At 53.9% G+C, this 22732-nt stretch overlaps 1 protein-coding gene across 2 annotated transcripts in view; it reads left to right on the top strand.

Moving 5' to 3' along the window:
* The window catches only part of GDPD5 (glycerophosphodiester phosphodiesterase domain containing 5), a 90260-nt gene that overhangs the window by 41435 nt on the left and 26093 nt on the right, over positions 1-22732 (top strand). For both annotated transcript variants that reach the window (XM_023209373.3, XM_026447473.2), the window contains exons 3-4: positions 6457-6633; positions 21372-21475. In XM_023209373.3, the coding sequence (XP_023065141.1) occupies positions 6517-6633; positions 21372-21475 (221 nt within the window). In that variant the 5' untranslated portion in view covers positions 6457-6516. The remainder of the gene's footprint in view (positions 1-6456; positions 6634-21371; positions 21476-22732) is intronic.

The following is a 22732-nucleotide window of genomic DNA, read 5'->3' as shown; positions in this document are numbered from 1 at the left end:
ATCACCACTAATTCCAGGACATTTTCTTTCTTTTTTTTTGGGTTGGGTGGTGGCCTGCAGGGTCTCACTCTGTTGCCCAGGCTGGAGTGTAGTGGCACCATCTCAGCTCACTGCAACCACCACCTCCCGGGTTCAAGTGATTCTCCTGCCTCAGCCTCCCAAGTAGCTGGGAGTACAGGCGCGTGCCACTACCGTCCAGCTAATTTTTGTATTTTTAGTAGAGACAGGGTTTCACCATGTTGGCCAGGCTGGTCTTGAACTCCTGACCTCAAGTGATCCACCCGCCTCGGCCTCCCAAAGTGCTGGGATTATAGGCATGAGCCACCGCGCCTGGCCAGGGACATTTTCACCAGCCCAAAAAGAAACTCCACACTTATTAGCAGTCACTCTGCCTTTCCTCCCCAATCCTCCCAGACCCTGGCATTCACTGACCTACTTTCTGTCTCGGTATTTGCCCATTCTGGTCATTTCTTATACATGGAATCATACGATATGTGGCCTTTTGTGAACCTGGCATGACGTCTTCAGGATTCATGTTGTCGCATGCCTCGATTCCTTTTTATTGCAGACCTGAGCACTTCCATGTATTACCCCATTTAGTCCCCATTCCCCAGATGGGTAAAGTAAGGCTCAGGGAGAGGCAGTGACCTGTCCAAGGTCACATAGCAAGTCAGTTGAGGGTGACCAGGCTAGAATCCAAGCACTTCATGATCAGAAAAGGGTCTGGGAGCAGTGCAGTGCAGTCTGGGGGGCACAGCGTGGGCCTGGCAGTTATGGAAGGGAGAAAGGGTAGGGGAGCAGGCAGGTGCGTCCCGAGGTGTGAGGATGGGACAGGACGCTGGAGGTGCACGCCCATCCCCAGCATCCTGTCTCTGCTCCATAGTGGGTGTTTACTCTATCTCAGGCATGGACTCTTGGAAGGCTTTTCCCTGTGCAAGCAGGAGGCTGTGCAAGTTCAGGGATTCTGACAGAAAACAGGACTTTGGGCTGGGGAGGGGCCTTGGACATTAGGCTCAGAGGTGAGAGCGTTCTCTTGTCCCAGAGCCAGCAGTAGCTCTTGGCAAGGGATTTCTTGGGAACTTGGCTGGTATCAGCAACCCTGGGAGGTAGCTTGGAGAAATTGATTGGACCTAAGTAATGCCATTACCCCTGGCAGGAAAGGGAGGGGAGGTGATGAGCTGGTGAGGGATGGCGGAGAGAGTCCCGTCTCAGAGCTTATCCCTGCTGCCAAGTGTGGTGTGAGCAGCATACCTCCATTAGCAGAACTTCTGGGCACTTGTCTGAAGTATGGTCCAAGAAGTCCCCTAGTGCTTCCTGCTCTTGCTGCCCTGTGTTGCTCCCTGGGGACATGGGGTTAACGCAGACCATCCCATGGGGGAGGCAGGCATGTCCATGGTGCTCTCACAGTGTGCCCAGTTAAGAGGCAGGGACATGCCAGGGATATGGGAGGCTGGGGAGACCTCTAACCAAACTGGGCCTCCATGGAGGAGGGAACATCTGACACTTGAAGGATCAGGAGGTGTTCACCAGGTGAAGGGAGGCAAGGCTGGAAGAGCAGTAGGGGTCAGATCCTGGTCATGCCTGTTAAGAAGTTCAGTCCAGCTGCAGGTGAGAGCTTGGATTGGAGGGATGGGGCTGACAGCAAGGAATCTGGAGCAGTCCCCAGCCAGGGGAGATGAAGTCTTGAATAGGGGGAGTGGCTATGGGGATGGCGAGAAAAGGGCCTTAAAAGAAGGGTGGTAGAGGGCAGTGTGGCTGAACTGGGTTTGCAAGGCCTGGGTGACAACCCTGGAGACATCCAGGAGCTGCTGGCTGTCTCGATCAGAGGCAGAGCCTGGGTGGCCTTGGCAGCACCTGGTAACTGAAGCCGTGGGAGTGGACAAGATGGCCGTAGCCAGGAGAGCATACAGAAGAAAGAGAAGAGGTTTGCCTCCCAGAGAATCCCCTACAGTTATGAACAGGATGAAAATGCACCTTGGGGAGAGGAGACTCTGAGAGCCAGAATCAGTGAAGTTCTGGGCCGAGGCATGACGCACACACTTCTACTTCCCTCTTTTCCAGGTTTGAAGTGGAATTTCCATTCCTGGATGGGTTGTAATGTGCAGGCGTGGGGACAGGGGAGGGGCAGGCAGAGGACATGTGGGAATTAGTCCCGGGGCAGGGGAGTCCTGGGAAAGGAGTGTGAAGGCAGGAGAACCTGGGGTGGGATCCCACATGCATTGCAGGATGTCCACCTGTTGTACCTCAGCGTTGCAGTACCTGCTGGCACCTTTCCCTCACCCTGCCCCCAATTGTGTGTCCTATAGAAGTCAAGGCAGAAGCTGTTACTCGCTTTTACAGATTCAGAAACCAAGGCTCAGGGAAGAGTCTGAGTGGCCCCAGCCACAGAGCAAGTCAGTGCGAGGCAGCATAAAGCTAGGCTTCTTTCCACATTGCACCTGCCTCCTCCCTTCCTGGAGGCGGGGACAGATGTAGTGGCTGACATGACAGTAGAGACTCCCGTCTGGGGAGTGCACAGGGCAAGATCTGGCTCCCCTGGCTGTGGACCCTGACCTCCCACACCTGCGGGAAGGCTGGGAATGTGGGGGTGCCTATATGGGCACGCAACGCTCCCCAGATCTTCTGGAGTACAGTAAAGCTGAGCGCACCCCACACCAGCCCCCACCCACGGTCTCCCCAGCCCCATGGGAGCCAAGCTGTGTCCCCACCCCAGCCTGCCCCCAGGCCCTGGCTCAAGGAAGCCCCAGCAGCTGCACCGTAGTCCACATGCCTCCCCAGGGCTCCCCCAGACAGAGGCTGCCGCAGTCCATTCCCAGCACTCAGGAGACTCCAGGTCATTCAGTATTCCAAGCAAGCCCCTAATGCATCTTCCCCCTCAGACTGCAGGCTGTAATGTCAGCACTGAGGTGAGGTCAGCATTGGGTGGTGGTGTTGGAGGGATAGGCGGAGGCCCCGAGTGAGGCCTGGTGGTGGAAGTAGTGAGTGGGCCTGAAGCCCAGTGTGCTCCTACAGTGCAGCCCCTGGGGTTTTGGAGAGTGGCATCTTAGGAGCTCATCTTCCAGGCCTCAGCTCAGTGCTGACTCCAGGGAGCATACTCTGACCCTCCCTGCACCATGGTCAGTGCCCACAGGCTCCCTTTCCTCCCTTCATCATACACTGCACTTACCATACGGCTCGTGGGCCATTAGAGTCCGGTGACTTCAGGAGTCTGCAAACTTTCCCTCTGAAGGGCCAGACAGTCAGTATTTTAGGCTTTGCAAGCCATATGGTCTCTGTGGCAACTACTTAACACTGCAGTTACAGTTAAAACAGCCATAGACAATACATAAATGAATGAGCATGGCTGCGTCCAATGAAACTTTATTTATGGACACTGAAATTTGACTTTCATGTAATTTTCATGTGTCACAAGATATTTTTGTTTTGACTCTCACAACCATTTAAAAACATAAAGACTATTCTTAGCTTTTGGGCTGTACAAAAATAGGCGGCAGATCACATTTGGCAGGCCCATGAGTTAGAGCAAGGTCCCTGGAGCCAGCCTGCCTGAGTATGAATCCTGGCTCTGCTGAGTGACCTTTGGTGAGTGGCTCAACCTTTCTGTGCTTCAGAGTTCTCATCTATAAAATGGAGATGATGATGATGATACTTTGGGGATGTAACATGGTGCAGTCACATTGGAAAACAGTTTGGCAGTTCCTCAAAAGGTTAAACATAAAAGTTACCGTATGATCCAGATGTGGTGGCATACCCCTGTAGTCCCAGCAACTCAGGTGGATCACTTGAGCCCTGGAGTCTGAGGTTTCCATGAGCTATGATTGCACTACTGCACACCAGCTTGGGCAACAGAGCAAGACCTTATCTCAAAAACAAAAGTTACCATATGGCACAGCAATTCTTTTTTTTTTCGAGATGGAGATTCGCGCTGTCACCCTGGCTGGAGTGCAGTGGTGCGATCTTCACAACCTCTGCCTCCTTAAAATCACTCCTTAAGCAATTTTCCTGCCTCAGCCTCCCGAGTAGCTGGGATTACAGGCACCCACCACCACACCCAGCTAATTTTTGTATTTTTAGTAGAGATGGTTTTCACCATGTTGGCCAGGCTGGTCTCGAACTCCTGACCTAAGGTGATCCGCCCACCTAGCTTCCCAAAGTGCTGTGACCAGCAATTCTATCCCAAAAGAAATGTGTACCCAAAAGAAATGAAAACAAACGTTCACACAAAAAACTCATTCATAGAAGCATTATGTATAACAACCCAAAAGTGGTAACAACCCATATGTCCTTCAGCTGATCAATGGGTAAACAAAATGTGGTAGATCCGTACAATGGAATGTTAGACATAAAAAGGAATGACATGCTGATCCGTGCTACAACATGGATGAGCCTTGAAAACATTATGCTGCGTGAAAGAAGCAAGACACGAAAGGCCACGTATTGTATAATTCCATTTATATGAAGTCTCTAGAATAGGCAAGTCCATAGAGACAGAAAGTGGATGAGCAGTTGCCAGGGCCAGAGAAGTGAGGCCAGGGTAAATAGAGAGTGACAGTGCATGAGAAGGGTGCAGGGGCGGGGTGGGGGTTGTTAGGATGGTGAAACTGTTTTGGGATTAGATAATGGTGATGATTGTACAACTTGTGAATATACCAAAAATTGAATACTGTATATTAAATACTGAACTGTATACTTCAAAAGGGTAAATTTTCTGGTATGTGAATTATATCTCCATTTTTTAAATGTGAATACTTCCTTCCTTCCTAGGGCTGCTGTTACAGTTTCTGCATGGAAAGCATTTGGAACAATGCCTAGTTGTTCCCCTCTCTGGCCCTCTCAGGGCCCTAGGAGTCTTTGTGTGTCCTGCTCACATTGTCTCCAGGGCCTCGGATAGGGCCTGGTACAGAACATATGACTGAGTTTCTGGAGTCCCACAGGCCAGGGTTGGAGTCCTGACACCTCAGTATAGCTGTGTACCTCTGGGCAAATAGTTTCTCTGTTCTGAGTCCTGGGTTTGTCATCAGCAAAATGGAATAAGAATAACTCACAGTGGTGTGGAGGACTGGATGACACCTGATACTCAGGGCATGTGAGGTGCCCCAAGCTCATTGCCACGTGGTCACACTTGACCAACACTGGCCCCCGGAGGTTGTGGCTCCCACAGATATTTCCAGGGTGCCAAGCAGGGCTGAGACAGTAGCTCCTGGCAGCCACACTTCAACCCTCAAGACACCTCTTGCTGCTATACCATCTTCCCATAGGCCCCACCCGGCTAGGAGGCTCCCTGTGTCTGGAGAATGAATACTTTGGGGCACTAGAGCAGTTCCTAGATTGACTACAGTCCAGTTATGGGACAGTAGCCAGGCCTTGCTCCTTGTTCTGTGAGCCTCAGTTTGTTAAGCTGTCAAATGGGTTTAGGACACAGAACCTGCCACTTCATGTGGTTGTGCTGAGATGGAACAATGAATGTAAAGTCGTTACACGGTGCCTGGTGTATTTTAAGTGCTCAACACATCTCAGCTTGTATGATAATTTCTTCTGAAATGTTTATTTTGAAAGTCTGCTATGTGCTAGACACTGTTCCAGTTACTGGGAATACAGCAGAAAATACAACAGACAAAAATCCTTGCCTTCATGAAAACTACATTATAGTAGGGTAGACAGGAAAAATAAACAAGTTATATTTAAGGACATGATTGAGAAAACAAAGCTGAGAATGTGGGAAGGAGCTTAGGGAATGTGGGAAGGGGCTACAGTTTTACAGAAGGTGATCCGGGACAGTCTTATTGAGAAAAGGACATGTGACCTGGTGCCACGGCTCATGCCTGTCATCTCAGTGCTTTGGGAGGCCGAGGCAGGCAGATAACCTGAGGTCAGGAGTTCGAGACCAGCCTGGCCTACGTGGCAGAACCCCCATCTCCACAAAAATACAAAAATTAGCCAGATGTGGTGGGCACCTGTAATCCCAGTTACTTGGGAGGCTGAGGCAAGAGAATTGCTTGAACCTGGGAGGCAGAGGTTGCAGTGAGCCGAGATCGCACCACTGCACTCCAGCCTGGGTGACAGAGCAAGACTCTATCTCAAAAAGAAAAGAAAAGAAAAGGACATTTGAGCTAAGACCTGAAGAGAGGAGGGGAAAGAGGAGGAAGCCGTGCAGGTTTCTAAGGGAAGAGCATTCCAGACAGAGGGGACAGCAGCACGCCAGGCCAGTGAAGAACATGGAAGAGGTCAGGAATGACTGGAGGAGAGGGAGTAGGGAGGAGGAGGGCCTGGGTGGGAGGCAGAGGACAGGTCCTTGGGGACCTGCAAGGGCGGGCCTGTGACTCCAAGTGAGACGGAGCCCCACTGCAGTGCTTTGAGCAGGGGTGACCCTCCCTGACCTAGGCTACAATGACTTGCTATGTGGTGCCTGACTCTTCACCCTTCCCCTGCCTCACCGCCCTGTGCTTCCTCCTGCAGGACCAGCTGGGGGCCTCCATGGGCGCCTGAGGGCCAGGCGCCAGGGCTGCAGGCACGAGTATGGTGAGACACCAGCCCCTGCAGTACTACGAGCCACAGCTGTGCCTCTCCTGCCTCACGGGCATCTACGGCTGCCGTTGGAAGCGCTACCAGCGCTCCCATGATGATACCACGCCGGTGAGCCACCCTGGAACAGGGTCGGAGGGACCCAGTGAGCCCCAGCAAGCCTGAGGGGCTGGGGGAGGGGTCTTACCTCTGTCTCTGCTGACTCGCTCTGGACAGGCCAATGGCCTTTCTGGGTTTCAGTTTCTCCCTCTGTAAAATGGGCTCATAGTAATTCCTGAATCTGCTGACCAGGAGGGCCAGAAGGAGTTCGTCCCGTTGACAAGTTGTTAACTCTCCTCTGACACTGTTGAGGTTAGGCTGCTCCAGAAGGGAAGGGTCACCCCAAGGTAAGCAGAAGTCCTCAGCTTTCTGGCAGACCCTGACAGGTAGGCAGGCAGGCAGGCAAACAGGTGGGTGCTGGAGGAGAGGGTGAGGAGGTGGGCCCAGCCATCCTGGAGCCTGGGAGCTGGCAGGGCCACGGTCTGGCACCGGGGCTCAGTCACCTGAGCCACAGGCTTGCCAGAGATGGTAGCAGGTGCACAGCCGGATAAAGAAAGCCTCCTTCAGTGCTGGGCTCCCCAGGCCAGACCTAAGCTGCACTCCTGTCCCTGGGGCACTGTCAGCCGGTGGATCTAGTTTCTTCTCTGAAGGAACCCAATTCCTGTGTAGTGTTTATCTAAAAGCTTTACTGTCTGGAGAACAACTTTCCTCCTCCTTCCTGCTTGTCTGAACAAAGAAGCCAGCCTCTAAATTCAGCCAGCCCCAGAAGAGGCTGGAGTGGCCAGGGGATGGCAGGGTGTGGGCGACGGGGGAGGTGGGGGGGGGGGGTGTTGGCTGCCACTGATGTCAGAGGCCCAGTAGGCCTGGCTGTCTCTCTGGGAAGGTTGGTGAAGCTTATCCACCTGTCTGCCCTCCTCTGCCTGTGCTGATGAGGGATAGAGCCCTAGACTGAGGAGCCTGGGTTCATGACCCCCAAACAGTAAAAAGCAGGAACTGCCAGGGTGGGCACCAGGCCTGATTCATTGCCATCTCCCCACTCCCGGCCACAGAGGAGCCAAGTGGCCAAACTGAGGCAAAGGAGAGGGAAGGACCTGCCCAAAGCAGGCCCCTGGCAACGTCAATACTAGAGCCCCGGTCTCTCCACTCCAGGCCCCTGCTGGGAAGCCCTCTGAGATACCATATGTCACAGCTTTCCCTCTTACGTGGAGGGGCACAGGCTGTGGGCTCTGGAGTCAGATGGATTCAGGTTTTGGGGGTGTGTCCTCTACTTGAATCTAGTTGCCTGTGAGCTCCCTCACCTGTGAACTGGAGGGGAGACACACCCCTCTCAAGGAGCCACTGGGCCATGACATGTGATGAGGGCTGGGATGTGACCAGCACAGTGCCAGCTATGACTAGCCATTGAGACAGGTCATTCCAGATGCCCAAGCCTCAGCCTCTCCATCTCTAAAATGGGAGATAGGTTGTGATCTTGGCTTCAGAATCCGTGGACACTCTGCCGTGCTCCACACTCTGTTCTGGATCTGGACCTGGGCAATGGAGGTCCAGCAGCCACTGGTGTGAATGGGGTGGGGAGACAGCTGAGGCTAAGGGGAGAAGAAGGATGGCTGAGCTCCCAGGCAGGAAGCCCCTTGGCCGTAGGGGCAGACGCTGGGGAAGGCGTATCTCCCAGGAGTCTCATCCCCTTGGTGGGACCAAGGCCGGCCAGTCATAGGCATGGAGTCAGGAAGTGATGGTCTTGGATGCGGCCAGCACAGGACCCAGAGTGGAGGAGGTGGGCCGAGGCTGGTTTTGAGCTGACTGAGAACCAGAGCAGAACGTGCCCTGCACCCTGCAAGGCTAGGGTCTGGGTCACCAATCTGGGGCAGGGGTCTGGGGCCAAGGCTGGAGGGGCAGCAAGGGGCCATGAGCTAGGCAAGGAGAGGGTATAGGGTTTTGCAGCAGCTCTGGGTGGCAGCGCCTCTGGAGAAAGGACTGAGCTCACCTCAGGTGACTCCAAACTCATAGCTGAGGATGAGCATCCTCTGCTCCCCCGCCCCTTTCTCCCTGCAGTTGCTCACTTTGCTCCACCCCCTGTCTCCTCCTACTTCCTGGTTCCAAGCCTCTGCCCGTCATCCTTTCTCTCTCTCCCTGTTTCTCTTTTCTGTCCCTATTCCTCCCTGAGGCAGCTGGGTGAGGGCAGCGATGGGGCTGGACTCTCACAACGAAGGAATAGCAATCTGGTTTCTCAAAGACATGGCTGGTGCAGGGTAGGGGCTCCAGAAATTTTGCTGAACAAATAGAGGCCTTGCGTGAGCTCCGTGGGGGCTGGCAGGGAGAGGAGAGCTGCCTGGGCTGAGGGGTGGTGGAGAGGGCTCTGCCAGTGAGCCTGGTGTCTCTCCTTATTCTCACCATTGCCGCCCCAGGGGGGATTCTCCTCCTGTATCTCCCAACTCACAGAAGTCTGGGTTCAACTCTTGTGAAACCAGATCTCCCTGGGTCTCATCTGCGAAATGGGCTGAAAGGTGGGAGAGTCACAAGGCATTTTATTCTCATTCTCAGGCTGGAAAATGAAGTATGAAAGTAATAGTATCTCTTAACAGTTATTGAGTACCTACTGTATGCAGGGAGCAAACGGTTTACATGCATTGTCCTAGTCATTGTTGTAACATCTCCATGGGCCATGTTTAATTGTGTACCCATTTTACACGTGGAGAAATCAGCCACACAGGCTGACGATAGATTTGCAGCCTAAACTGCTGGAGACTAGGGAAGATAGCGTGTGTTGAAGATGTGGGTTTAAGTGAGAGTTTGCTGGAAGAAGAAAGGCAGGGGGACTTGGGAAGTTGCCTGATGGAGGAGAAAGAGCACTGCACCAAGAGCATTTGGGACAAGATGGGGAGTAGCCTTGAATGCCAGGCTTGGAAGCCTCAGTGTTTCCCTGGTTATGATCCAACCCTGGGCCCTGAAGTGGATCCTGGGGAGTGGAGAGTGTGCATGGAGAGAGCCTGGGAAGGGCCCCTTCCTCTCCCTCCTTCCCGCCCCCAGCCTGACACATTCCCACCTCTTCCAAGCCTTTGACCCCCAGCCCCCCAGGACACACACTTAACAAATAAAGAAGCAGGAAACCAAGGACCAGAGAGGTGAAATGGCCTCTTCTCTTGCCCCCAGTTCTGAGGAGTGGAGGAGCCTGGCAGCAGGAGGCCGGGCTCACTCAACAGCCAGGAAGGGGAAGCAGAGCTTTTTATAACTGGGGATAATTAATTGGTTGTTGTCTGTGACTCATTACTCTAATGCTGCCAATTAAGGACTTGGTAGGATAGAAGACTGTTCTCAGGCCATCCCCACAGGGTCCCCTGAAGACTGTGTCTGCAAAAGGCAGTGTCAAAACCAGCTTCTCTTTAGAGAGGGATATAGGTCAGATGCCTGGAGGAACTTCCCAGCCAGAGACATTGAAAGAGACAGACCTTGATAGCCAATCCTAGCACTTCCGTAGTACACTTACCTTTTGAAGGCTGCTATAATCTTAATTGAGTTCCTCCAGGAAGAGCAAGGGAGTTACTCAGGCCAAGGGGCTGAGGGCACAGCCTGCACTGACCCCGCTCACACCCCCAGGCCTGTGCCCTGTCATCTGTTCCACACCCAGCAGTCTTGTCTGGGGTGCCCTGATTACTTATTCAATCAACAAACCTGTCCTGCTACCTGCTCTGGGGTCATAAGTGTATCAGACCTGGTTCTCCCCTCCCTTGAAGGGCCCCCAGGCTTGTGGGGGAACAGACAAGAGCAGACACACCTGGACCACCCAGGGTGGTCATTTTGGAGGCTTGGGGAAACCCTGGGGGCAGGGAAGGCTTGCCTGAGCTGGCCTCTGGGAGGATCAGCCCCATCTCCCCATACCGGGGAAATGTTCAGGGTAGGGGGAACCGTGTGCACAAGTGTCTTGTGTTCAGGAACTGAAAGGAATTCAGTCCATCGGCTCAGGTGCAGGGAAGGGGAAGGGTGCTGCTCAGTAGGCCTGAGCCTGAAGCTATACTGAAGAGCCTGGGCTTCATCCTAGGCAAGTGGGGGCCTGAGCCAGGCTCGGGCTGTGTGAGGAGCACTGTGGTCAAACTGTGGAGAATGCTCTGAGGGCCCTCAGGTGGAGGCGGGAGGGCCAGTGAGGCCTCAGGTGTCTGTGTGGGGAGTGAGGAGGTATACACAGGGATGCAGGCCAGGGGAGGCATTCCAGAGACACGTAGAAGGTATCATCAGTGGACTGGCTGTGGACTGAGCTGCAGAGGAAGGAGTGTCTGACAGTGAATCCCATTCTTCCGTGATGCCCAGCGTGGGTGGATGGAGGCCGGTCCTGGAGATGGGAACCCATGCTGTGCCACAGGAGCAAGTGAGAGAAGAGCGGTCTCGGTAGAGTCCAGGAATAGCACAGGAGGGGTGGGTAGAACAGACAAATAAGCCTCCCCAACCCCAGTTGCCTGTCTCCTATGATGGGATATGATGAGAGCCCCCCATCACCCTGCCTTGGCAGGAAGACACTCGGTCTAGGCAAATCCATCCCCAGCTCCTCTGCCCCTTTCCCTCCATGCTCGTCCACCCCAGCCACCCTGAGCTTCTCCGCATCCCCAGGATAACCTCAGCCTTCATAGCACTGGACCTTGGCTCCTGCCATTCCCTCTGCTTGGAATACCCTTTCTCCTCTCTGCCCCTTAAGACTCATTGCAAATCCCCCTCCATGCCCCCAACTTCTGCCAAAAAATAGCCCTCCTCTTCCTTTCTCTCCTTGCTGCTCTCTCTCCCCACCTTCCTCGCTCCCCTGGGGTCCGATAGCACATTGACCTGTGCTGGCCATGTGGATTGTGATTTTTTGTTTCCCATTGGACTCTTTTTAGGAAAGGGCCTGGGCCTGCACACTCCAGGGACCTGACTCAGAGGAGGTCCTCGGGCAAGATTTGCTGAATGAACGACTAGAAGGAGGATTGAGTGTATGTGTTCATAAGCGAGTGAGGAAGTGGTTAGGGGATATGACTGCCATCTTGCTGACCAGGTGGGGCGGCCGGACCCCTAATGAGCTGGCGGAGAATGTAGGCGTACATGTGCAGACGGGTGCGTGCTGCGTTCTTGGTGCTGCCTCCTGTGCTCCTGGCGGTGGTTGGCAGTGGAGGGTGCTGCCTCAGCCAGAGGGACCTCCCAGATCACCCTTGGAGCTGGGATTGGGCTCTGCCAGTGCACAAGAGGGAGGAAGAGATGAGGTTCCCAGCTGGTCCCCACTTTTTGTCCTGTCAGCCATGTGGATTTGTGTCCAGGATATGGAGCTGGAAAGAATGGATCCCACTCAGGAAATCAGGGCAGGCTTCAGGGATGAAGCAGCCTTTGAGATGGGCTCCAGGGTGTTTCTGGATAGAGCCAGATGCCCTTGGGCATTCCTGGCAAGGGAGCTGCAGTCTGAACTTGACCCTGCCTTCCAGTGACTGAGTGTGTGATGTCAGGTCAGGCCCAGACCCTCTCTGGGCCTGAGCTTGCTTGTGGGTTAAGTGGAGGTGTGAATCTATGTCCTGCAGATACAATTAGATCGTGGATAGGAGTGTGCCTCCTGCCTTGTACCGAAGAGACCATTGTTCCAACCCCGCAGAAAACGTGCCCTCCCTACAAACTTTCAAAGTGATGGCTTTCTCTCCTCCAGTGCTTTGAGGAAAAGAGACCCGGCAGGGGTGAGAGAGAGGACCTCTGAGCTTATTTTTCCCACTTCTAAAATTGCAGGATTCCTATAAGGATAAGAAACTAGGAGATGATATTATTACATCCACGAGAGAGAAAGAGGAGGGGCTGGTTTGTTGCACCACAAGGAGGTGGGGATTTATCGCTGCAATAAAGCCATCCAGTCTCTTGCCTTCGGAAACCTCCACACCCTGCCTAGCTCCTCGCGGAATAGCACCAAGGGCACCTGGCATGACCATGCCACGCTCCAGGGGAAGTGGCTAAGTCTTGTCGATGACACTCTGTGAACACCTTTAGTGTTGGGTTATGGAGCAAGGGTGGGGCAGGAGACGGGGCATTACCAGGGGACTATGGCCACCCATCCCTGAGAAGGGATCTGGGATGGTGCTTCCTAAGGGCCCCTCAGCCTTTCTGCTCATGTCTCCCCAAGGGGCTGATGCCAGCGAAGGGATAGGCTGGGAGAGACAGGGTGCTCCAGGCAGGACTTAATTGCATTCTCCTGCCTAATGAACCACTCTGAGTGCACCCCAGCAGAAGCAAGGACAGAGGCTTGATTGCCCGGCTCTCTGTAGTCCAGAAAAATAAATCCAGCCTCTTAGGCTGTCAGGAGCCAGCTGGGGGTGGGGATTCTAATCCCTTTCCCTGCTTGGCCCTAATGCTGCAATATCTCTCCAACCTCCCCAGGCCGCCACCTCCCCCAAATCTCCCGGATCAGGGCCAGGGTAATCCTGCATAGCCTGCCTGTCTCTCCCTTTTGGGAGCTCCCTGCACCCTTTCCAGCTGACATTTCCTAGGCTATCCCATGCATCAGTCCCCCCATTTGGAACTTGGTGAAGGTGGAACAGGCTGACCATTAGAAGAGCTGAGATGCCCAAGATTTGGCTTGCAGGTGGCAGATTCAGGGGTAGGCACTCCTCAATCTCTCCCTCTTGGTCTCTGTAGGACCACGTGCTGAGGGCGCAGCTGGGCTCTGGGACCTCAAAGAAGAGCTGGAACCACTGGGGAGAGGGCTTGGCCAAGCAGGAAGAAGCTGTGCCAGGCAGAGCCCACATAAGGGGGGAAAGGGCTGCCTTGGGCCAGGTTGGAAAACCTGGAAACACAACCACAGGCATCTGAGAACTCACAGTGTGGTGAACGAGTGTAGAAATTACTACCAGTATCACAAATGATGTAGGGACAGCTGAAGCATCCATTTGGTGAAAGTAAAATTAGATCCCTGCCTCTTACTTCACACCAAAATAAATTGCAGATGGATTAAGATGTATTTTTTTCTATTTTTAAACTTTTTTTCCCATTTTGAAGGCATAAATTTGTTGAAAAAATTTAAACAACTTGGAAAGATGTAAAAGAAATTCTAGTCTTCATGCTTTAGAGATAAGGCTTTTAAACCTCTCTCCGCACACGTGACATCCATATGGAACTATATATAGATGGATGTCGGACGGGTGGATTGCAGATTGAAATGTAAACAATGAAGCCGAGAAATCGTGGGTGTAAAGTATTACTTAAATATATAATATTGGGCCACCCTTCTTAAATACAATACCAGAGGCAAAATGTATAAAGGAAAAGAGGGATAGATTTGACTATAAAAAAATTTAAATTTCTGTGCAGAAAGCATGATAAATAAAATTAATTCAAATGATATATGAGAAAAAATATACAGCGTGTGTGAAGGCTGATTCTCTTATATAGGGAAAGCTTTTATAAGCCCATAAAGAACCAGTTCCCCAAAACAAAGCCTGCTTTGCTCTGTGCCTTCAGGCCCTCTGCTCCTTTTCTCTGTCTGGATTGAGGCTCCCCAGCCTTGTCCTCTCAACAAGCCCTTTCCTTCCACTTTGCTGCAGGTGTCTCCTCCTCCAGGAAGGCTTCTAGCTCACCCCTCCTCCTATAACTGACAGTGTTAAGGATCTGGGGCTCTGAGCTCCTAAGCAACCTGTGTTTGCCCTGCTCACCACACCAATTCCCAGGATTGGAGCTGTTTGCTGCCAGTCTTGGCTCAGGGTGGCTTGATTTATTTCTGAGTGTCTAAGGGCTCAACACGTGTATGTAGATGACTGGAAGAGAAGGGTGGTAAGGATGTGGAGGAGAGACACTGAGATTTAGTTTGGTACGGGGTGTGAGGTGGAGGTCTAATTATAGTTGTTACCAAATGAATATCCGGATGTCCCAACACCATAAGTTGAATTCCCCATGATTTTTGCACTAATATACTAATGTCCTAATCTCTTGCCCACATTTCCAGGCCATTCTCCTTCTTTAGATTGTGGTTTCTCCATTTCTTAGTTGGGTCTTTAGGAGATGAGGTGAGATAATCTCTGACATCTTAGTTAACTCTGAAATCCTAGGGTCCCTGCTCTGGCGCTGCCTGTGACTCAAAGTGTGACCTTGGGCAAGGCCCTGTTCCTCTGAGCCTGTTTCCTCCTTGGTCAGGCAAGGATAATTTACATGTCCTGCCCCTTGTTGCCCCGAGACGGCTGGGGACACTGGAGGTACACAGACCTGGTTGTGAATTGTGGTTCCACCATTATGTGTGCCCTTTGTAACCTTGGGCAAGTCTCTTCCCTCCTCTGAGACTTGGTTTCCTCTGCTTCGAAGAACTGTGGGGATGATGAGATGCAGCAAGTAAAGGGCTCTTAGGAGTACCATCCCCACCCACCCCCAGTCCCCCAGTGCCATGGTGAGCTCACACAGGGCTCTGTTCCCCACAGCCCAGGATGCAGCCTGTGAGTGAGATCAGGCAGCTGTCATGCCAGGGTCTTCTTCCTCCATTGGTGCTGGCTCCCAGGGCCACAGCCTACAGAGCCAGGCCTGGCCTCTGCATCTGGCTGACCATGGCACCCATTCTGGGTTGGGGGCAGGCAATCAACCTGGCTGTCCTCAGCAGCTGGAGAGATGTGGTGTAGAGCAGGGAGGAAAGGCTTGATCACTGTCTTCACATAATTAAAGGTCTGTCAGATGCGAAATGATAATTACAGGAATGATCCTGGATTTGGCGACTTACAGCTTACATCTGTAATCGTGCTGGGGCCTGGCAGTCCTCCTGTGAGGTGGTGGTGATGTCATTCTGTGAACAGAGGAGGAATCTGAGGTCAGAGGTCCTGAGCGATTGACCTACAGCCACACAGCCAGTGGGGAGAAGGGCCCATGTGAAAATCCAGTTCTTTTGTGTATTCTCCACTCTGTAGTCATTTGACCCCAATATTTCTTACCCTTTGGTTGGCCTTGTTCTGTGTGGTATCAGAGAACCAGCTGCAGGGGAGCAGTGGAGGAGGCAGATTTCAGCTCCACCTCCCGGGGGGGCAGGGGGAGGGCAATAACTCCCCTGCCCAGAAGGTCAGCCTCACCAGACACTGTGCACGGGAGGTTTCAGTGGTCTGTGCAGCATGCCGATACCGTCCCCATTTTACAGAGCAGGAAGCTGGGGCACAGAGAAGGTAAATGTCTTCCCCAAGGTCACTCAGTCGTGGCCAGTCTGGGATTCAAACCCAATATTGCTAGACTCCCTCAACCCAGCCTCCCATTGTCAGGCTCCATGTCTTGGAAGGAAGAATTTTGAGTCCACAGAAGGACCAGGCAGCATCTGGAAGGAGAGACCACTTCCCAGGAGCCAGTGGAGTAGAGCAGGGTAAGCTCCTGTCCTGGAGGCTGCAGACACGCTCTCTGCCCCAGGGCAAGGGGACAGGCAGGGGAGCTCTGTGATTCTGAAAGTCTGTAACATTCAGAGAGATGTGTGCAGACTTTAGACCCCAGCTTCTGTTAAGGGACCCAGGGGAGATGCTCCATTACCTTCAGGGTCCCTAGTAGTGGGAGGGGCAGCTGTGTGCATTTTGGCCTGGAGCTGCAGTCTACAGTGGCAGGGGCCTGTAGTCAGTGGCAAAAGGCAGCAGCAGAGCCGTCCCACCCCGGCGGCCACGTCCATGTGTCCCGTGTGGGGCCAGGGTTGCGGCTGCAGTTGTGCTCTGTGACTCTATGAGCCCCCCCTGCTAATGAGGTCTTTCTCTGTGTTCTTCTCTGAACGTGGAGGGCTCTGGGGTGGGTGGGACAGGACAGAGACAAGGAGGGGTGAAGAGAAGACATGACCATCCTCAGGAGACAGTGAGGAGAAGGACTGGCCTTCAGGGAAATTGACCCACAATTGCCCAGATTGCTGCGGAGGGGCTCCTGTTCCTGGAGGGTTAGGGTAAGAATGGAAGGAGATGCAGCAGCCTCTGGGATGCAGCCTCCAGGATTCTCCATCGCAGCAGCCCCGACCTCAGCCTCCATTCCCTGGGGCAGGAATCAGCATCCTACCCCATCTACAGCCAGGGGCCACTCCTGCCCCAGCTGCTTGCCCTGTCTGGTCCCTCCTTGGGCAGCCTCCAGCACACTCCTCCTGACGCCTACCCTAGGAGCCAGCTGCTCCCCAAGCCCCAGCCCGCTCAGCTTTTCTCCTGCTCCTTGAGGGTAAGTCTGGGGCTTACACGATGGCCCTGCCCACTGGTGGCCCTGAGCACCCCTCTGTCGCCCTGTCTCACATCCGTACCTCCTTCTGTCCCTCACGCCATAGGTGACCACCACCTTGTGGCCAGCGTGGTGCTAGGACCAGGGGACATAGAGACAGCTCAGGCTATTCCTGCCCTAAGGGAGCCTACAGCCCAGTGAGCCAGCCCTCATTATGCGCCTACTGTGTGCCACTTGAAGCCCTTCGGCTCATTTAACAGCCTCCCTCTGAGGGAAGGGCTATTATTCCCATTTACAGCAAGGAGACCAAGGCTCAGAGGGGCCAAGTGGCATGTTGAGTGGCAGAGCCAGCTCTTTAGAGCCCGTGCTCTTTCCATCTCCACAATTTACAATTTGATTGAGGGTCACGGTGGTGGGTGCCAAGAGTCTGTGCAGGATGGTCAGGGAGGGGAGGCCTTTGAGGCCTGGAGGGATGGAAAGGCTTCCTGAAGGAGGATCAGGTCCGGCCTAGGGGTCAGAGAGATGGAGGAGAGAAATCCAGGGAACCAGGCTGGACCTGGGATCACCATAGTGGGTCCCAGAGGGCAAGGTGGGTTTTGAGGGGAGCTGTTCAGGCTGCCTCCCAAGGGGGGCCTGCAGAGTCCAGTCAGTATGCCCGGGTTCAAATCTTACCCCCACTCCTCCCCTACCTGCTGACCCCTCTGACTCCCCTCCACTCACCCGTGTTGAGCCTTTATGCAAATTAGCAAAAAGCACCCTTTTCTTAGGACACGACCGCCATGTGCCAGCAAATCATCATAATAAATATGCACATTGATGGTCACCATGATGTGAGTGGCACTTCTTAGGGGGCAGCGCAAAACTTGCTCAGCCATATGTGGTGGCCCTTCTCTGAGCCTCTGTGCAATGGGGGTAGATGCCCCTAAATAAACAATCCCTAGTGTTATGTAGACTATGAGAGATAAAGGAGGCCGTGGCAGGGGCATTGAGGCAGCAATCACTGCTCGGTGTCTCTGGGAGCAGGGCCAGATTGGCTTGCTAATGGGTGGAGCAGGCAGGCCTCTCTCTGCTGTAATGTGCCCTGACAAGGACTATTAGTGCCATTGGGGCCTCTTTATCAGTGAAGCTGCTCCCCAGGTCACTTCCTCCAGCTACTTCCTCACTTCCCCTTCCCTTCCTTCCAGCCCCTGCCATTCAGTGTTTTCCTCTGATTGTTCTTAGAGTGACCCCCGCTGCCTGCCTCCCTCTGCGCTAGGGCCTCTTCGTCCCCATCTACAGGCTCCCTGTGGCCTCCGGCTTCAGCTCCCAGGGCTTTAATCCCTAGGTTGACCCAACCCCAGCTCATGCCCTAGTTCTGATCATGGGGTTCCTGACGCCTTGTTTCTTGGGCCCTGCCTGCATTCCTTCCATGCCTGGATGCCTCACCCCCCACCACCACCAGCTCTAGTTTTGGCTGGTTCCCAGGAGTGGGAGGTGCAGCCCCTCATTCTTGCCTTGCCTTGCTCCACTGTAAGGATTTGGACACGTGAGGACAATGGCCTTTGGGGCATAGGACCCTGGCTGCCATGGGCCCTCCCAGCCCCTGTGGTCTTCCCGGCCCCCTGTCAGCCTTGCCTCTGGGCCCTGCATCACCCCGGCCACAGGACGTCTTCCGAGTGCCTACAGCAGGTTCTCTACCTTCCCGCCTCTAGGGTACTTGCCTGGGACCAGACCCATCCTAGGCCGAGGCTCACCCCTCACCTAGGTCCCTCTCAGAACCTTCTCTGCTGGTCAGAGGCACACAGGCCTTGCCCCTGAGGAGGCAAAGTGGTCTCTGTGGACAGACAGCCATCTAGCACTGCCAGCGTGGGCTCTGTAGAAGACTAGGCACTTCTTTGTGGGGATTGGGTGTTAAGCCTGAGGGAAATCTCTTACCCTGGTGAAATGCCAGGGTAGGAGAAAGGGTGTTTCCTCACCTATCATTTCGTTATCAAATCTTTCTCAAGTTTCTGTGCCATCTGGAACACAAAGACTGCCCAGATCTCAAGGCACTTATGTATAGCCGGGAGACCGACATGTGTAGAGTTCTAGAACTGTGGGGTCTGAGCCATAAGAGAGATGGCTGCATGGGTTACAGAGCTCTGAGGAGATGAGATTCACCCTGCGAGACAGGGGAGTCTTCAGGGAGGAAGCACTCTGGAAGGAGTAGGGGTTTGCCTAATGGAGCAAAGACAGGTTGCTTTCTAGATGGAGGCTCCGGCTGTGTGAAGGCTTGGGGTCTGGAGAGCCCATTTGGGAACCATATGTAATTCTGTGCATGGGGCATAAAGCACAGAGCTGGCCTGGGCGAGACAGAGTAGGCCCTGACATCTACTGAGAAACTCTGGCCAGTGGGACTCTCAAGCTGGGGCATGACATGACCAGATGGGTGTCAGTCTAAAGACATGGTTCACCCTTTGTGAGACTCAGATGTTTAAGCTAGCCTGGGACTCACCAGCTGCACTCTGCAGTAAATGAAGGCTGTTATGAGCAAATAAGAATTTGAGGTGGCAAGAGGGATTCTGAGAAAGACTAGTCCTGGGGTGCTGGCTGGAGGATGGTGGAGGGATGGTCATGTGCAGACCCAGACTGCCTCCATGGGAGGCAGGACTGAGTCTAGGGACTCAGTCATTCTCTGGGTGGTGGCTCCTACGGTTTGATTGATCTAGAAGGGCACAAGTCCTGCCCTGCTCCTAGCCAGGGTTTCCCTATTCCCAAGCAAAACAAGGCTGGGTTTTGCTATGCCTGGAACTGGAGCTCCTGCCATTCTGTATCCAGCTGGGGCAGACACAAGTGGCCTACTCTCTGAGAAGCCACCTCCCCAAACCTAAACCTGCCAGAAATACTGGGCCTCAGGGTGTCGTCACCTTTGCATCTCTGTTTCTGTACAAAGTGAGGCTAAGCAAGGCAGTCTGGCTGTGCGCATGACAAGGAGTGGTGGTGGCAGCTGCTCACCCAAGCACGAGTCGCCCAACTGGAGTGACCCACCTGGGCACCAGGCACCAGGAGGGTCACCCAGGCACCAGCCCTCTTGCTGAAGATCAGGCATGGGGCAGGCCCTTAGTGGGTATGGAGTCATGGACCATTAGGGTGTGAAGGCCTTTCCTACATTCTGGAGAGGCAGAGGATGTCACAGATACGCTGGTAGTGTGCTGAGTGCTTGCCAAGCCACCTGACTTGTATTATCTCATTTAATTCTCCATCAATCCCATGGCATAAGTACTAGTATTGCCCTCATTTCACAGAGGTGACAACTGAGTTACAGAAAGGATGAGTACTTTGCCCAAGGTTACATAGCTTGTAAGTGGTGACAGGGATCTGAGGTTCCTTGGTAGACTGATGGTATCTGCATGGTGTGGGGATGGAGGGATTCTGGACGGTTAGAGGACTTTCCCTCCTTCCTGCCCAATCCTGCATGTGGTCATAAAGTACTAGTGGAGTGGAAGTCGGCTCAGTCTCCATCCTTGCAGAACCCACACTTGTCTGGGGGACACAGTGAGCAGGTCATGGTGTGCAGAGCGTGAGTTTAGACAGAGGGATGCTGATGCTGCGGGAGCAGTGCAGCAGGCACGAGGGTGGCAGGGTGGATCCAGGAAGGCTTCACAGAGGCAGTGATATTTGAGCTGACTTGAAAGGTGAGTGGGAATGTTCAGGGAACAAGCCCACAGACAGTGGCCCTTCCAGGTTGCAGGAACTGGTTGTGGACGTCGAAGCTAGAGAGATCAGGGGGCCACACTCCAGGTCGGCTATCAGTAAGGAGCCATGAAGAGGTTAAACTGGGATGGTTTAGAAACATAGCAGGGAGCCCAGAGGTAGGGCTGCCTCTGTGACTTCACACGCTCAAGGGAAAGGTAGTCTTGGTTCTTCCTCACACTGACCTCTCCTCAAGGGCTGTTGACTTGTTCTGATGATCTCAGCAGTTTCCTGGGATGCAGGATATTCCAAGCTTTTTGTGCTTCCAAGATAAGGGGACGGATGAAAGCAGGGAGAAACCAGAGGTCCAGGAGGAAGTGCCTGCAGACGCCTGAGCTGGCCCCTCAGGAAACAGCAGTGGTGGTGTCAGTGTCCCCCGCCACCCCACTTCCACCTGGCTGGAGACAGGGGTATCTGGCCCAGTGGAGGCAGCAGAACACAGCACTTCTGTACTTCTTCCAGTCCAGAGACCAGGGTGCTGGTCCTTAATCCTCTGCTAACTTGCTGTGTGACCTGGGCAAGTCACTTGGCCTCTCTGGGCCTCAGTGTTTTTCTCGGTAGCAGGGGGTGGAGGTGGAGAAGAACATTGCCTTCTTTGTAGGCATGTGTGTGAGGGATGTGACTTCACAGACTGCCGATCACTGTGCCCACACCAAGGGAGCCGTCTCCAGAATAGGGAGAGCAGTACATGGTGGAAAGGCTGCAGGCCACAGTGAAAAGAGCACAGCCCTGGCGGGGAGGCCCTGACTGCCCCTGGCTCTCCACCACTCTGTGACTTTGGGCTTGGTGATGGTGGACAGGGCACTTCCCCTCTCTGAACCTCAGTTTCTCCCAAGGTAAAGAGGGCAGAGATTCCTGCCCGGCAGATTTGGCTACAAAGTGGGAGGGAGGGGGACACATTCTGTTGGGAGGCAGCCTAAGGGGCTGACCCCTGACCCGCTTAACCCCCTTCTCCTCTGCTCTTCCAGTGGGAGCGCCTCTGGTTCCTGCTCCTCACCTTCACCTTCGGCCTCACGCTCACCTGGCTCTACTTCTGGTGGGAAGCCCACAATGACTATGATGAATTCAACTGGTGAGTGGGGGCAGTGGGCGGGAGAGGAAGGGGCCCGGAGCCGGGTATCCAGTAGGTGGGACCTGGGGGCTGGAGTTAGAGCCTGTCTCCCAGGTTGGCCCTCGGAGCTCTGCCACCAGCTCTCTGTGTGGCCCTGGGCAGGGCCTACTCCCTGGGAGCCTCTGTCCTGCCCGCCTCCAGGGCTTTGGTGAGGAGGCTGGTGTGGGACTATAGTGGGAAGTGCCTGAGGTGTGGGTGGGGATTGTATCACAGACTGGCAAGAAAGAAGAGGAGGACACAAAGAGAGATCCATGCCCTGAGGGGAGTCCCACTGGGAATTTAGGGAAGGCTTCCTGGAGGAAGAGGCATGGGAACTGGGCCTTAAAGAATGGCTGGGATTGAAACCTGGGGAACTTTAGCTGCTGGTCTTAGAGACCCCTTGGTGCTTGCATTGATGATTCAGCCTGCATTCCTGGCCTCCTGAAGAGGTGGAGGGGAGCCTGAAAGAACAAAGGCTTACAGGAGCCAAAGCCCACCAGGGAGACACAGGACAGTCCTTCCTGGTGCTGTGACCATGGAAAATAGAGACATAAGGCTGGGCCAGGGCTCAGCCGGGGCTGGGGCCTCTGGTCACCCCCTTTGTAGACAAGAAATCTACAGCTCAGAGGTCTCTGCAGAGGAGATAGCCCCAGATCCTAGGCCTCCTAACTCGCTTAGCTAGGCCCTGGGCGGGGCTGGCAGGTGAGCTTGGGGACAGCTCAGGGTCCTTTGTGGGTACCTCAGATCCAAAGGCAGGGCTATCTGAGCCACTCACCTGGGTATAGGAGGGGCACCTGTTTTTTTCCTCTTCCCCATTCCATCGCCTGCCTTTTGTTAAGCTGTGGGAGGTCATGGGAGGAGGGCAAGGACCCAGGGTTCCATTGACAGATAAGGAAACAGGCCCAGGTCACACAGCCAGTTGGGGACAGAGCTGGGGCTTGGAAGCCTGGCTCCTCACTCCCCATCCATTGTTGTTCCTTCCTTTTTTTTTTTTTTTTGAGACGGAGTCTCGCTCTGCCGCCCAGGCTGGAGTGCAATGGCCGGATCTCAGCTCACTGCAAGCTCCGCCTCCTAGGTTTAGGCCATTCTCCTGCCTCAGCCTCCCGAGTAGCTGGGACTACAGGCGCCCACCAAATCACCCAGCTAGTTTTTTGTATTTTTTAGTAGAGACGGGGTTTCACCGTGTTAGCCAGGATGGTCTCGATCTCCTGACCTCGTGATCCGCCCGTCTCTACTAAA

The sequence above is a fragment of the Piliocolobus tephrosceles genome, chromosome 13, assembly GCF_002776525.5.
Source record: "Piliocolobus tephrosceles isolate RC106 chromosome 13, ASM277652v3, whole genome shotgun sequence".
NCBI classification, from domain to species: Eukaryota; Metazoa; Chordata; class Mammalia; order Primates; family Cercopithecidae; genus Piliocolobus; species Piliocolobus tephrosceles.
The sequence above is the reverse complement of the archived record's forward strand: the minus strand, read 5'-3'. Positions and strand labels throughout refer to the sequence as shown.